Consider the following 13,087-nt stretch of genomic DNA (forward strand, 5'->3'; position numbering starts at 1 on the left):
AAGTTTTTTAAAAAATAGAGACAAGGTCTTGCTATGTTGCCCAGGCTGGTTCCAAACTCCTGGCCTCCAGTGATCCTCCAGCCTTGGCCTCCCAAAATGCTGGAATTACTGGCATGAGCCATCATCAGCCATAAAAACATGTGTATACCCATGAAATCGTCACAGTAATCAAGATAATGAACATACACATCCATCGCCAAAACTTCCTTGTTACCCTTTATAGTTCCTCCTTCTTACCCCTCCCTGTCCCCACCCATCCCTAAGTCATCACTATTTAGCAATAAATTTGTTTGCTTTTTCTGGAACTTCATATAAATGGAATCATCCAGTGTGTACCCTTTGTGCAAGGGAGCTATCTGTCTTCTTTCACTCAGTGTAATTATTTTGAGGTCCAATCATATTGTTTTATATATCAATATTTGTTTCTTTTAATTTCTGAATATTATTCCATTATGTGAATATGCCACAGTTCATTTACTCATTCATCCGTTGATGGACAGTGGGTTTGGGCTAGTACAAATAAAACTTTGTATAGACACATACTTTCATTTCTTTGGGGTAATTACCTAAGAGTGGAGTGTTTCAGTCCTATGGTAGATGCTGGTTTAACTTTTTAAGAAACTGTCAAACTGTTTTTCAAGTTTATTGTATTATTTAAAATTTCTACCAGAAGTGGATGACAGTTCCAGCTTCCCTTCCACCTCAGCAGCACTTGGTATGATCAGTCTTTCTAATTTTAACCTTCTTGGTGTGTGTATAGTGGTTCATTGTGGTTTTAATTTGCATTTCCCTAATAATTAATGATGTTAGACATACTAATATAAATTTTTTCCATTTGTATAACTCTTTGTTGAAGTATCTTTTCAAATCTTTTGTCCATTTTTAAAATCAGGTAATTCATCTTCTTATTATTAAGTTTTACAAGTTTCCTTATGTTAGAGATAAAATCCCTTGTGGATATACATGTTGCAAATACTCTCTCCAAGTCTGTTACTTACCTTTCCTTTTCCATAACAGAGTCTTTTGAAGAGAAAAAGTTTTTTGTTTTAATTAAATCTATTTGGTTTATTCATTTGGAGAATTTCCTTACTTTCTAGAAATCCCAGAGCTGCATTTTTTTAAAGTTTGCTTTAATTTTTCTAGGATCTAATTTTATATTGGTGAAGTCTGTTACTTACCTTTCCTTTTCCATAACAGAGTCTTTTGAAGAGAAAAAGGTTTTTGTTTTAATTAAATCTATTTGGTTTATTCGTTTGGAGAATTTCCTTACTTTCTAGAAATCCCAGAGCTGCATTTTTTTAAAGTTTGCTTTAATTTTTCTAGGATCTAATTTTATATTGGTGAAGGGTCTTTCTGAATATTTAGTCCACCCATGTACTCCAAAGCAAATGTCTCATATCTGTTTACTACTTCTATCTAATACCTCCTCCAGTTCTACAAGTTTTACTGTTTTGAAGACACTATTGAACTCTGTTGGTTTCCTTTTTCATAGGAAATTGCTAGTTTCCAAAGCCCTTTTCATGATGTCTTCTTGGAGCCAAACTTATTTTGCAGAGAATATTTCCTCAGCCAGAAAGTGTGTCTCTGTAAGATAAACAGTTGCCTGAAGGGTGGATGGGGTAAAATATTTATTTTATTTAAGAAATATCAGTTAATTAAAATCTCATCCATCAGAGTTTACTTTAGTCGATATGAAGCCAAACAATTTGCCTTACAATTAAATTAAAATTATCCGAACAGTCTGGACGCCATTTCATTAAAGCGTTCCTGGGCTCCCATGAAACATGTTGGCATTCTGAATGCATCTGGCTAGCTTGATTGCTGCTGCCTTTTCTTCAGATATTAAAATTATTTTCCAATAAATGCTAATGGGTGAATTACAGTCATCACACATGCTATCTAGTCTGTTGCAGTGGTGGTGAAGTAATGCAGACACTTATAATGTCTTTCTCTAGTAAATTAATGAATCTAGTCATAATTAACTGCTGGCTAGCCAGACACGCTTCCTGCTTTTGTTATTTTCAAATGTCTTCCTCTCTCAGCCTCCTTGAATTTAATGATCACGTTTGAAACCAACAACAGGGGAATTTGAGAGAAATGAATGCGTCTACTCCTTGCTTGGTTAGGGCAATGGTTCAGTTCTTCATGTTAAGAATACATGGGGAGAAATGCTGGTCTTTGACAGTTGATACTTCTATCTAGCATTCAAGTCTGCAAACCAGAGAGTGCCAGACATGGGAGGTGGAAACTGAGGCACAAAGAGATGATATGACCTGCTTTTGGTTGCATGCCTCATAAATGGAGATGCTGGTCTCCAGTCTAGAGTGGAAGAACTTGCTTCCCCAAACTGGGGAACTGCAAGGTCTACTGTTCAGGGCCCATTGCTCTACCTAGTGTGGTCCTTGTCCCCCGTGTTTGAAATAACAGAAACCAAGAAAGGTGATGGCCATGAGATCATTCAGTGATTTCTTTTTAGTGCCTCAAACCATTATTCAAATACATACATGATCAGCTTAGTTAATTAATAAGCCAAACTGGCTGGTCAATTTAATCAAAGATGTGGACTTCATAACGCTATGTTGAAGCAGCCTTGTTTTAGATAATGGCTGAAACAAAATGGAAGTAGGTCATCATAATTCAAACTACATGAGTGTTGCATCCAGACAGTGTTGATATTGTGACGATTTCTTACCTAACTTTATTCATTTTTTTTCTTTCTCTCCTTTCTCTGCCTTCCTTCAGTGATAAAGAACAGTGAGTATTTTATAACACTTATTTATTTTTTTTTACAAACTGTATTTTATCTCTTTCTCTGATCAAGGTGGCTTGCCCCTGAAGAGAGATGGTTAAAAAAGGAACTAGCAAATTTTAAATATTTTTTAAAAAAGCTAAAATATAAAAAATACCCACACCCACCTTAGGAAAAAATATTTATAAAATAAAAAAAAAAAAACTCATACCAAACTTGATAAAAGGATAGAAGATATTTCTTAGCCCTCAATTCTTGTTAGTGATGTGTAGGATTTCAGCAAGTTTATTGGCCACTCAGTGCCCTTGTTTCTGCAGCATTTTGCTGGGGAGCACTGTTCTGCGATAAGGAAAATGTTAACTCTAATACCTGCTACCATGAATAAAAGATGATGATGAACAGGGCAGGGCTCTGGATTGTTATGTGCTGTACATTTGGTCTTTGTCACCTCATCAGAGGTCATTCTGATTTCCCAGCAAAATACCTTTGACGCAGAGGCCCTATCTTTTCTCACTTTTGTGTTTTTAATTGGATTCTTTTCCTAAATACGCATGACAGATTGGATGCCGGGTCCAACAAATGAGCAGCCAGACTGCAAAGTAGCCCCATCTTCAGTTGCGTGCACACATTCAGAAACTATGGAAAGTCATTTTAACTCCCCTCCCCGCAATCGTGGGACTCTGGGACTCACGGTCCCTGCGGCCTGGGACACAGCCCTTCACCTCCTTGAGCCTTGGTTATCTTGTTTGTAAAATAGGCACAATAACCCTACCCCTCCCTCCTTACTGGCTGGTGGTGGGATCAAATGAGATGTTTGCAGAAAGCTTTATCAACTGTAAAGCTTAACCAAGCAAAGTTAGATGAAGGTGTGAATTACATCCTTGCCTTACCCTTATGTTTACATAGAAGACTCTTGCACAACTTTTCCAGCTTTTTTGGACCCAAATAACCACATTATGAGACCCAGAATGCTCTAAAGATTTAGTTAACACAGCTAATACGTAGCCAGGAGACCCAGGAAAACTCTTCTCCCTGCCCCGTGCCTCAGTTTCTCCATCTGTCAGATGAGAGCTTTCAACAAGCTGCCTTGTAAAGACTATTTGAATGCTCTACAAGCTCTGTTGTTGGCTGGCAGGACCCTGGACAGGCAAGATCTGCTTTCTATGAAATCATGGGTATATTATTCAGACATGCTGGAGAGAGATGCTGGGTTGTTGTCAGATTACAAATATGAACATCACAAGACAGAAGTTCATGACTCCAGAGGGTCTCAAGGCTCTTAGAGGTTTCACGAATGCTGCAGGTTGAAAGGTAGCATGTTCATCCTCCTCCCCTCTGTTCTTCATCCCCAAGATCCTCCCCTCCCTCCTTCCTCCCTTCCCTCCCTCTCTCCTTCCCCCCCCTTTCTTCCTCCCTCCCTCCCTTCCTTCCTCCCTTCCTCTATTAATAAACACTTACACCGAGTACCTACTAAATACCAAGCACCATGCTAAGCACCAGGGACACAGTTAGCCAAGTATAAAGATATGTCTAGTGGAGTCTACAAACAAATAAAGGGCCAGTCACCAACAAATACACTCCGGTATGTGCGGAGCTATAATCATAGAATCACAGTGAACTGTGGAGCACAAAGACAGTCACCTAGCTCAGACCTGAGGGTGATGAGGGAGAGCTTCCTGGAACAAGTGATGTGTAAGCTGAGACCAGGAGAGGGAGGAGAGCTATGTGAGGAGACAGAGGAGCTCCCGGTGGGGGAGACGGCATCTACCAAGCCCAACCATGAGAGACAACATGGGATTTTATAAGAACAGAATGGAATTCAGTCTGGCTAAAAAGGTTAACAGGATCCCCAGGTCCCCTTGGCATTCTGAGGATGTGGAGGACCCACAGCATCCCTTCTGCACCCCCCGTTAGTCTGGATGGGGTAAATTTCATCCAAAGGGGCCTTTATACCAGCTGGGCATGGGCAAAACATTCTGTGGTGTAGCTGCCCCTCCTTTCCTTCAGGATTCATTAAAATCCCGTTCACTCTGCTCTAAAGAGACTTCCTGCAGACACCTGCCCATGTTGGCATCCAAGGGGAAGGGAGGGAGAGAAGAAGAAAGAAAAGAAAAAGGATTAATTTTCTGCACACCTCTGCTGTTGAATGCTTCAGAGCTTTCATGCCCCGACAGCTTTTCTATCATCCCACTCCTTTAGGGAGTTATAATTTATTAATAGGGACATCTGGCAAGTATTTATTATGTGACTATTGTGTGCATGCAATGAAGAATCAAGGTGGGAGGCAGGAAAGATATGGGAGGCTGCCCTTTGCAGTACTTCAAGGGTAAACATCTATGAGAGGCTTCCATCTGGAGTTGGGGCTAATTTCCTTTTGTGTTGGGGTCCACTGATGCTGGCCTTGGTGGGTGGCTTCATTCTGACCCCCTCGTGGTGCACCTGAGCAGGTGCCTTCTGGTAGCAGATGAAGCACATTGAGAAGGCTGGTTTCTCAAGTCCTGGACCATCCTCTCTCCACTCATGATTCTCGGCAATTCCCTTTCACCTTGTGAGTCTCAGGCATCTGGGAAAATGAGCAGGTTACCTACAGTGGTCTTTAGACTTTTTCTTAGCAGTGAAAGTCTTTCTTTGAATAGTACTTTATTCAGAAGCCAAATATTTGAGACAGATAAGAGTGGAGCTGGATAAAGACCTTTAGTGGCTGAAAGCATTAAAAATAGTATGGTAAACATTATACAACTGGAATTTAACATAATGCTAAACTGTAAAATAAGTGTAGAAAGTCTAACAAGTTTCATTCTTTTTTTTTTTCTTTCTTTCTTTCTTTTTTTTTTTTTTTTTTGCCAAGGTGAAAAATGTATCAGTTAGCTTTTGCTGTGTAACAAACCATCTTAAAACTCAGTGGCTTAGAACAGTTACTTGTTCTCAGGCATCTGGGCTTGGTAACTGACTCTATGGACTTTGGCTAGGCTCATTTATGCATCAAAGGGTTGGCTGATCTAAGATGACCATGTCTGAAATGATACATTTCTTCCAACATGATATCACATGCATCACCTTCCAACAGGATATCCTGAGTTTTCCCATGTTGATGGCAGGGTATAAGAGTAAACAGAAACACACAAGTCCTTTGGAGGCATTGCCTCTGGACTAGTGCAACATCACTCCCCTGCATTTTATTGCCCACAGCAAGTCCTAAGTCTGGGCTAGATTTAAGGAGTAGCAAAATAGACGCTAGAGCCAGGCGTGGTGGTTCATGCCCGGAATCCTGGCACTTTGGGAGGCCGAGGTGGGCAGATTGCTTGAGGTCAGGAATTCGAGACCAGCCTGGCCAACATGGTGAAATTCTGTCTCTATTAAAAACACAAAAAACTACCTGGGCATGGTGTTGCACACCTGTAGTCCCAGCTACTCAGGAGGCTGATGCAGGAGAATTACTTGAACCCAGGAGGTGGAGGTTGCAGTGAGCCAAGATTGTGCCACTGCACTTCAGCCTGGGCGACCAAGTGAGACACAATCTCAAAAAGAAAGAAAAGAAAATAGACCCTGACTTTTCGGTGATCAATTTCAAATTCACATGGCATAGGGCATGTATACAGAGAAGAGTGAAATATTGGGGCCGTCCTTACAATAAACCATATTTCATGCTTTTACTAAAATACTAAATATTAATTTTTCCCCAATGTTTGTCTCTTTTTTCTTTCTAAATTTTTAAATTTTTTTATTGACATAAAATAATTTACATATTTTTGGGGTACATGTGATATTTTGGTACCTATATACAATGTGGAATAATCAAATCAGGGTAATTAAAATACGTATCACCTCAAACATTTATCATTTATTTGTGTTGAGAACATTTTAATTCTAATCTTCTAGTTATTTTGAACATACAATAAAATATTGTTAATTATAGTCATCCTATTCATTGTGCTACCAAATATTAGATCTTATTCCTTCTATCTACGAGTATTTTTGTACCCATTAACCATCCCGACTTTATTCCTTCCTCTCCTGGATATGCAAATTCTCAAGTCCCACCCCAGACCTTCTGAACCCAAATTTCTGCAAAGGGCCCAGAAATCTGCATTCTGGCTAGCTCACCAAGTGAATCTTAGGCATGCTAAAGTTTGAGAAGTGATGAACTCGATCACAGGCCACCCCTCTGCACTGCCCAGAGGCTTTTATAGGTTCAGACCAGTACCCAGATAGGGTTTACATTATCTTTTCCCAGTAAAGGTGTTTAGGTTCTAGAGTGGGCAGTAAAGTGCCTTCTAAAATAAGAGGTGTATTTTGGGTAGGGGCATACAACCAATTCCCTGCTTCCACCTCAAAGGCAGCTCTGAGCATTTCTTCCTGCAGCCAGGATGTGGCACATTGTTCTTTGCAGATTAGCCAGCGGTAGACAGGCCCTAGAGAGCTCCCAAGTTCTTCATCATCTGGGGGAATGTGCTTGTTTCCATCCCCATTCACATCACATATACCATCAGCATTTTAAGCCAGTGATGGGCTCTTGGTGTCTCTATACTTTACATTCCCCTAATTAGACCAATCTACTGTGATGCTCAGAATGAAGCCCTATTAAGCTTCATGTGGTGATGCACACCGCTAGTCCCAGCTACTTGGAAGGCTGGAACTTGCAGTGAGCCGAGATCGCGCCACTGCACTCCAGCCTGGGCGACAGAGCGAGACTCCATCTCAAAAAAAAAAAAAAAAAAAAAAACACCTCATTGGAAAAAATATACAAACAAAAAATATATTTGGAACCGACAGTCAAAAGTTCCTGAGATTCAAGCTTCCTCTAAACTGAAGAGCCACGAATAATTAAGATGAGGGGGGCAGGGGGTCTGGAAGAGTTGACTATGGCCTGGGAGATAGAACGTGAGATTGGACCATCTGGCTGCCTTTTAGAAAGGCAGGATAGCATGGTGGTTCAGAGCACAGGACATCCCCCCTGGAGCTGGCTTTGCTACTTCAAGCTGTGTGGCCTTAGGCAAGTGATTAACCTCTCTGAACCTTGGTATACTCGAGAGGAGAATAATGTTTACCTCAAAAGTATTGCAAAAATTCAACAAGACAGTAAATGTAAACCCTATGACATAAATATTATTATTAACTCCATTTGACAGATGGAGATTAGAGTCCAGAGAGATAAAATACTTTCCCCTAAGTCACACAGTGCCAGGGTTTGAATGCAGATTGTTCTGAATCTAAAGCTCGAGTTTGATTTGTTTTGTTTTGTTTTGCTTTGTTTTCCATTTCATCCTAATATCTCAGTAGATTCTGGTCTGGGGTTAGTGTATCCGATTGAGAAAGGAAATCTGGGAGCTGCAGGAAGGATTGGTCCGGGAAGGGTGTTTCTGAAAGTTCATTTTCTCCAGCATTCATTCCTGCCACTTAAAGTCAGCTAGGTTAGTTGGTCTCTCTCCTATCTCTGTCTCTGTCTCTGTCTCTGTCTCTCTCTCTCTCTCTCTCTCTGTCTCTCTGTCTCTCTCTCCTGAATAGCTAAATCAACTAGGCTCATGTTTGTGCAGATGCGCAAGGAATTGATTTGGACACTCCTACTACCATGGCTTTAAGGTGTCAAAGAGCTTCCTGATTTCAAATGCCAGACAGTGATCCAGGCTGCACGTTTTGTTTCATTCCATTGGTTTCTTCCCACCCTGGGTCATTGTCTTCCCATCTGTCTTCCCTACTCCTCCCTATCAGAACATTCTATTCATTCATTTTTTCTTTCATTCAGATTCAGTGCCCACTATATGTGCAGTGCTATTAGGTAATTTTTCACTGAATTGCCACTGTGGCAAGGATTTGAGACACAGTTTCATACCAAAAATATTTAATAAGAAGAAAAAGAAAACACAAGTTCACCTTTTTGGAGCATTTACCAAGTCCTAGGATCTATGCTAAACACTTTTTATACATGGTCTAGTTGACCCTCATATGAGCTTGATGAACTCACTAGTACGTATTCCCTTTAACAGATGAGGAAACTAAGACTCAGAGATGCTATGTAACTTGTTCCTAAGGTTGCACATCTAGGCAGGGCAGTGCCAGAAAAGAAATTGGAGCTATATGACCCCAAAGCCTACTCCTGCATCCCCTCTCTCAGGTTACTGTATCTTCATAGCAGCCAGGGCTGTCATTGTAGGCAGCCACCAGGTCTGCTTAGGTTGAAGGGCTACTCTGCCAGTAGCTAGCTAATGAGTTACTGTGAAAAATGCCAGCACTCACCTGGAGAGGCAGTCCCACGAAACTGTGGAGCACATCTCAGTTTGCTTGCAAAGTTCCCGGTGCAATTCATCCCTCACTAAAAAGTTAGGGCATCCTGGTAGATTAAGAGGATGGTCACAATAGCCAGGGCTGCTGTTTCCTGGGCACTTGGCATGCACTTTCATATTTAATCTTCCCAAGGGCCCTGTGATGCATGCCCTATTAACATTCTCAATTAACAGACCAGGAAACTGAGGTTCAGAGCAGAGCAGAGGCCCAGCACATACTGCCAACAAGTGTCAGACCCAGGATTCCACTCATTAACTCTGCCAAGTCAACAAGGGTTCAAATTAGCACATAGTAGGCCCGCTGGGTATTTTCTGGATTGGATACAATTCTCTAACTTGTCCAAGGGGAACAATACTTTGGTCTTTGGCTTCAGTCTTTAACAAGATCCCAACACTGGACTCTGGCTCTGGTCTTAAGGACACAGAGCTGCCATCCTGTGTCCAGAAGCCCTTGGCAAGGGTCTTATCCCAAGGACCCGATTCTTGACGACCTCGTGCTCACATCGCTCCTCGACTCAGAAAGACCTAGACAAGCCCATTCTGTCCCCTGAGAGCAAAAGCTTTGGTCTGAAAAACTGATCTTGTTTCTGTCTGTTTGCTTCTGGAATTAAAACATGAAAATCCACAGGAGGCTTGCAGGTTCCCACTGAGACCAATCGGCGACATTTTCAAACATGATGAGCTGTTTGTCAACTACGTGTTCTGGAGCAGAGGATGGGGGAAGGGTTTGGAAAGGTGCCAGCAGCCTCCAGCAGGGCTGCTCATCTGCAGTCTGCAGATGGAGGCAATTATCCTAGGCGGGGCCTCTCGGGGACCCCCAGCCCTGCTTATGTCTCTGGAGCCATGTGTGTTCAGATGCTTGCATTTCCTGTGCACGATAACACTGGCAATGGTGTGGTGGTGGGGTGTGAGCCATTGACTTCAGGTCAGGCTGGCTCCTGAACAGATTGTGAGCTGCAGGAATGTGTCCTTGGAGAGTCTTCACTGGGGACTAGGCCTAGAATTTCACATGTGTTCAGTTTTGGTCACTGAGCTGCTTTGTAATGGCAGAAAATAAAGGAGGATCAACAGAGAAATCCAGGAAGAGATGCGGCAGCAAATAAGGGAGAATAGAGGCAGGTGAAGTGTCCATTTCCATGGAAAACTGATGAGACTTGGGAGTGGCTGAATTTCGTTATGACTGGGGCTCTTTGGGAAGGGTAGGTGATCTTCATTATACAGGAGTCCACTGTATCCTTTAAAAGTAATAGGAAGAAACAGCAGGCTGAGGGGCATCGGCACACCAAATGGAAAATCTTCCCAATAACATGGCACAGACTCTGCATAAAGAGAGTGAGGCCTCCATCACAGGAGGCATTCAAGCAAGGATGAAAGGATATCTGCCAGGAATACCACAGCAGGCAGACTTCAAAGTGATCCCCACCTCTTGGTGTTCATGCCTTTGTGTAATGCCCTGACCCTGAGTGTGGGCAGGACCTGAGCCTTGCTTCTAGCCTATAGAATACAGCAAAGGGGATGAGCTGTCACTCTTGGGATCACATTATGTTATATAAGACTCTGTCTCGGGTGACAGGAGCTAGAGATTCTCCTTGTGGACTTGATGAAAGAAGTGGCCCACACAATGGGATCAGAGAGGTCCACATGATTAGGAAATGTAGGCAGCCTCTAGGACCTGGGGTAGGGACTCTCTCAACAGCCAACAAAACGCCATGGCCCTGGGTCATACAGCTGCGAGCAAATTAATTCTGCCAATGAATTTTTGCTTAGAAGCTAATTCTTCCCCTCTCAAGCCTCCAGATGAGAACACGGGCCCATACCATGATTGCATCCTTGTGAAATCCTGAGCAGAAGACCCGGTTAAGCCAAGCCCAGACTCCTGACCCCAGAAACTGTGAGAAAATAAATGTGTGTTAGTTTAAGCCCCTACATTTGTAAGAATGTGTCATGCAGCAATAGAACATGAATCCAGACACTGTGGGGAGGGTGCTACCAGTCTGTCTCTATCCTCCTGCTGGACTGGGTTTCCTAGTTATCTGATAACAAATCATCTCAAAAAAGTGGCTTAAAATTACAGAAACCATGGATTATCCCTCACAGTTTCTGTGAGTAGAAATTGGAGGGTGGCTTGGCTGGGCAGCCCTGGCACAAGGTCATTCATACAGCTGCAGACATGTCACCTGGGGCAGCAGTTATCTGAAGGCTTCATAGGGGATCGAGGAGCCACTCACATAGCTGGCAGTTTGGTGCTAGCTGTTGGCTGGGGGCCTCAGTTCCCCTCCAAGCTGTTTGAGTGTCCTCACAACAAGGCGGCTGGCCATGGTGGATGCTTCAGTGTCTTTTATGATTTGGAAGCCACACAGCGTCACTTCCACTGTATTTAGTTGGTCACACTGGATCAGCCTTGATTCAGCATGGGAGGGGACCACACACAGGAGAGTATGAATAACAGGAGGCAGGGACCTCTGAGGACCATCCTAGAGGCTGGTCATCATACTGGTCTTCTTTCCCTCCAGCATGCTGCCTGCTTGCTCTACTCCAGCTTTTGCAAAGAGAGTTTGGTGCCCTTTGCCAGACTCAGTCTCTCCCCTACCTTCCATCACCACTTCAGCTTATCTTTGAGGTCTCAGCAGAAGTCAGCCATAGCATTGTGGGGCCCAAAGCTTATATACTTAAGGGGCCCTCTTCAAGATCAAAAAGACAAAACCACCTTGCTTCTGCAAACTTTCCTAATCACATGACCATTGCTAGGGCCCATCCTAGGGCCTCAGGAGGTACCTGTGCAAACAGGGGGCGCTGAAGCTTCATCTTCACCAGGATCACAGTGAATTCTCCTCACTTCCTCAAGAAGTTCTGCCCAGTCTCTAGGATGAGTAACCTCCATTGCTTCAGTCTCCCTGCATGTCACCTGTATAATTAGGCATTTAACATCTCCTTTGGCCACCAGGGACCAGGTCTTATTCAAAACCTCTTTTTATGTACTTGCTATCAGAGAATGATCTAAATGCCATGGACACAATAGAGAACCAGGGCCAGACAAGCTCCGTGCCATCCTGTAATCTATGTTCTGGTGGGAGATAAAGGGGTAATAAATATATAACAAGAAAAAATTTGAAAGATAACTTCAGCTAGAGACGGGTGCAATGGAGAAAATGAACCAGGGCAATGAGAGATCAAAGACAGCCTCTCTGAGACCAGGATGATGAGAGGGAAGATCCAGGGAGGTAAATGTCCTGGCAGGGAGAACAGCAAGTACAAAGGACCTGAGACAAAAAGAAGACTTGAGTGTTTAAGATTGAGCAGAGAGGCCAGTGCGGCTGGAGCCTAGTGACCAGGGGGAGCAAGGGGTAATGAGGACAGAGGGACAGGTAAAGGACAGACCAGGTAGGACTTTGCAGAATAAGCAAGAAGTCTGGATTTTATTTTATTAAGGTAAAATTCACATACCATAAAAGTAATCACTGTAAAGCATACAATTCAGTGGCATTCAGTATCTTCGCAATGTTGTGCAGCCATCACTTCTGCCTAGTTCTGGTTTTATTCTAAGTCAATGAGACACCACTGGAGAGTTCTGAGCAAGGGGTTTTGAGCAATGTTAGCATATGCTCATCCCAGAGGTGTCCCATCCAAGGCCACAGGTGGGAAGGCAAGGTGTGTTTCCAGCAGAATTTCCCCAGGCCACGTCCTCCTTCCCTTTCTGGAAACAAGACTTGCCCCAAGACATCTGCTTCCCTTTTCCTTCAAACTCTTCCTTCTCTGCTTTTCAGAGCAGGCTAGCTAAGGTGGGGGAATGGCAGAAGGGGGGGGAAGGAGGAAGATGGGCTTTTAATTTCCAGCCTCCAATGTCAAAAGGCAATTTCATGCCTGCTGCTGTGGTTAGGCTAGCAGAAGGGACCAAGGCTGGCGGCTAATGCAGGGCTGGCTCCTGAGGATTCAGAGTTCCTGATTTTTTTCCCTCATAGGCACAAGAATTTCTAGCGGTGTTCAACCCTGCCTTCCACTCCAGTGATACACCTCAGAGCCTTGGGGCGTGGACCATGGTGTTAGTGGAGAGGATACT

General features: G+C 43.1%; 1 protein-coding gene across 3 annotated transcripts in view; it reads left to right on the forward strand.

Moving 5' to 3' along the window:
* Positions 1–13,087, forward strand: part of RPH3A (rabphilin 3A) — a 338,292-nt gene that overhangs the window by 269,568 nt on the left and 55,637 nt on the right. For 2 of the 3 annotated variants that reach the window (XM_011928670.1, XM_011928669.1), the window contains one exon: positions 2,743–2,754. The exons of the other annotated variant lie outside the window; for it this stretch is intronic. In XM_011928670.1, coding sequence (XP_011784060.1) covers positions 2,743–2,754 — 12 coding nt within the window. The remainder of the gene's footprint in view (positions 1–2,742; positions 2,755–13,087) is intronic. 3 annotated transcript variants of the gene reach the window in all.

This window comes from Colobus angolensis, unplaced genomic scaffold (assembly GCF_000951035.1).
Source record: "Colobus angolensis palliatus isolate OR3802 unplaced genomic scaffold, Cang.pa_1.0 Scaffold79, whole genome shotgun sequence".
Classification (NCBI taxonomy): domain Eukaryota; kingdom Metazoa; phylum Chordata; class Mammalia; order Primates; family Cercopithecidae; genus Colobus; species Colobus angolensis.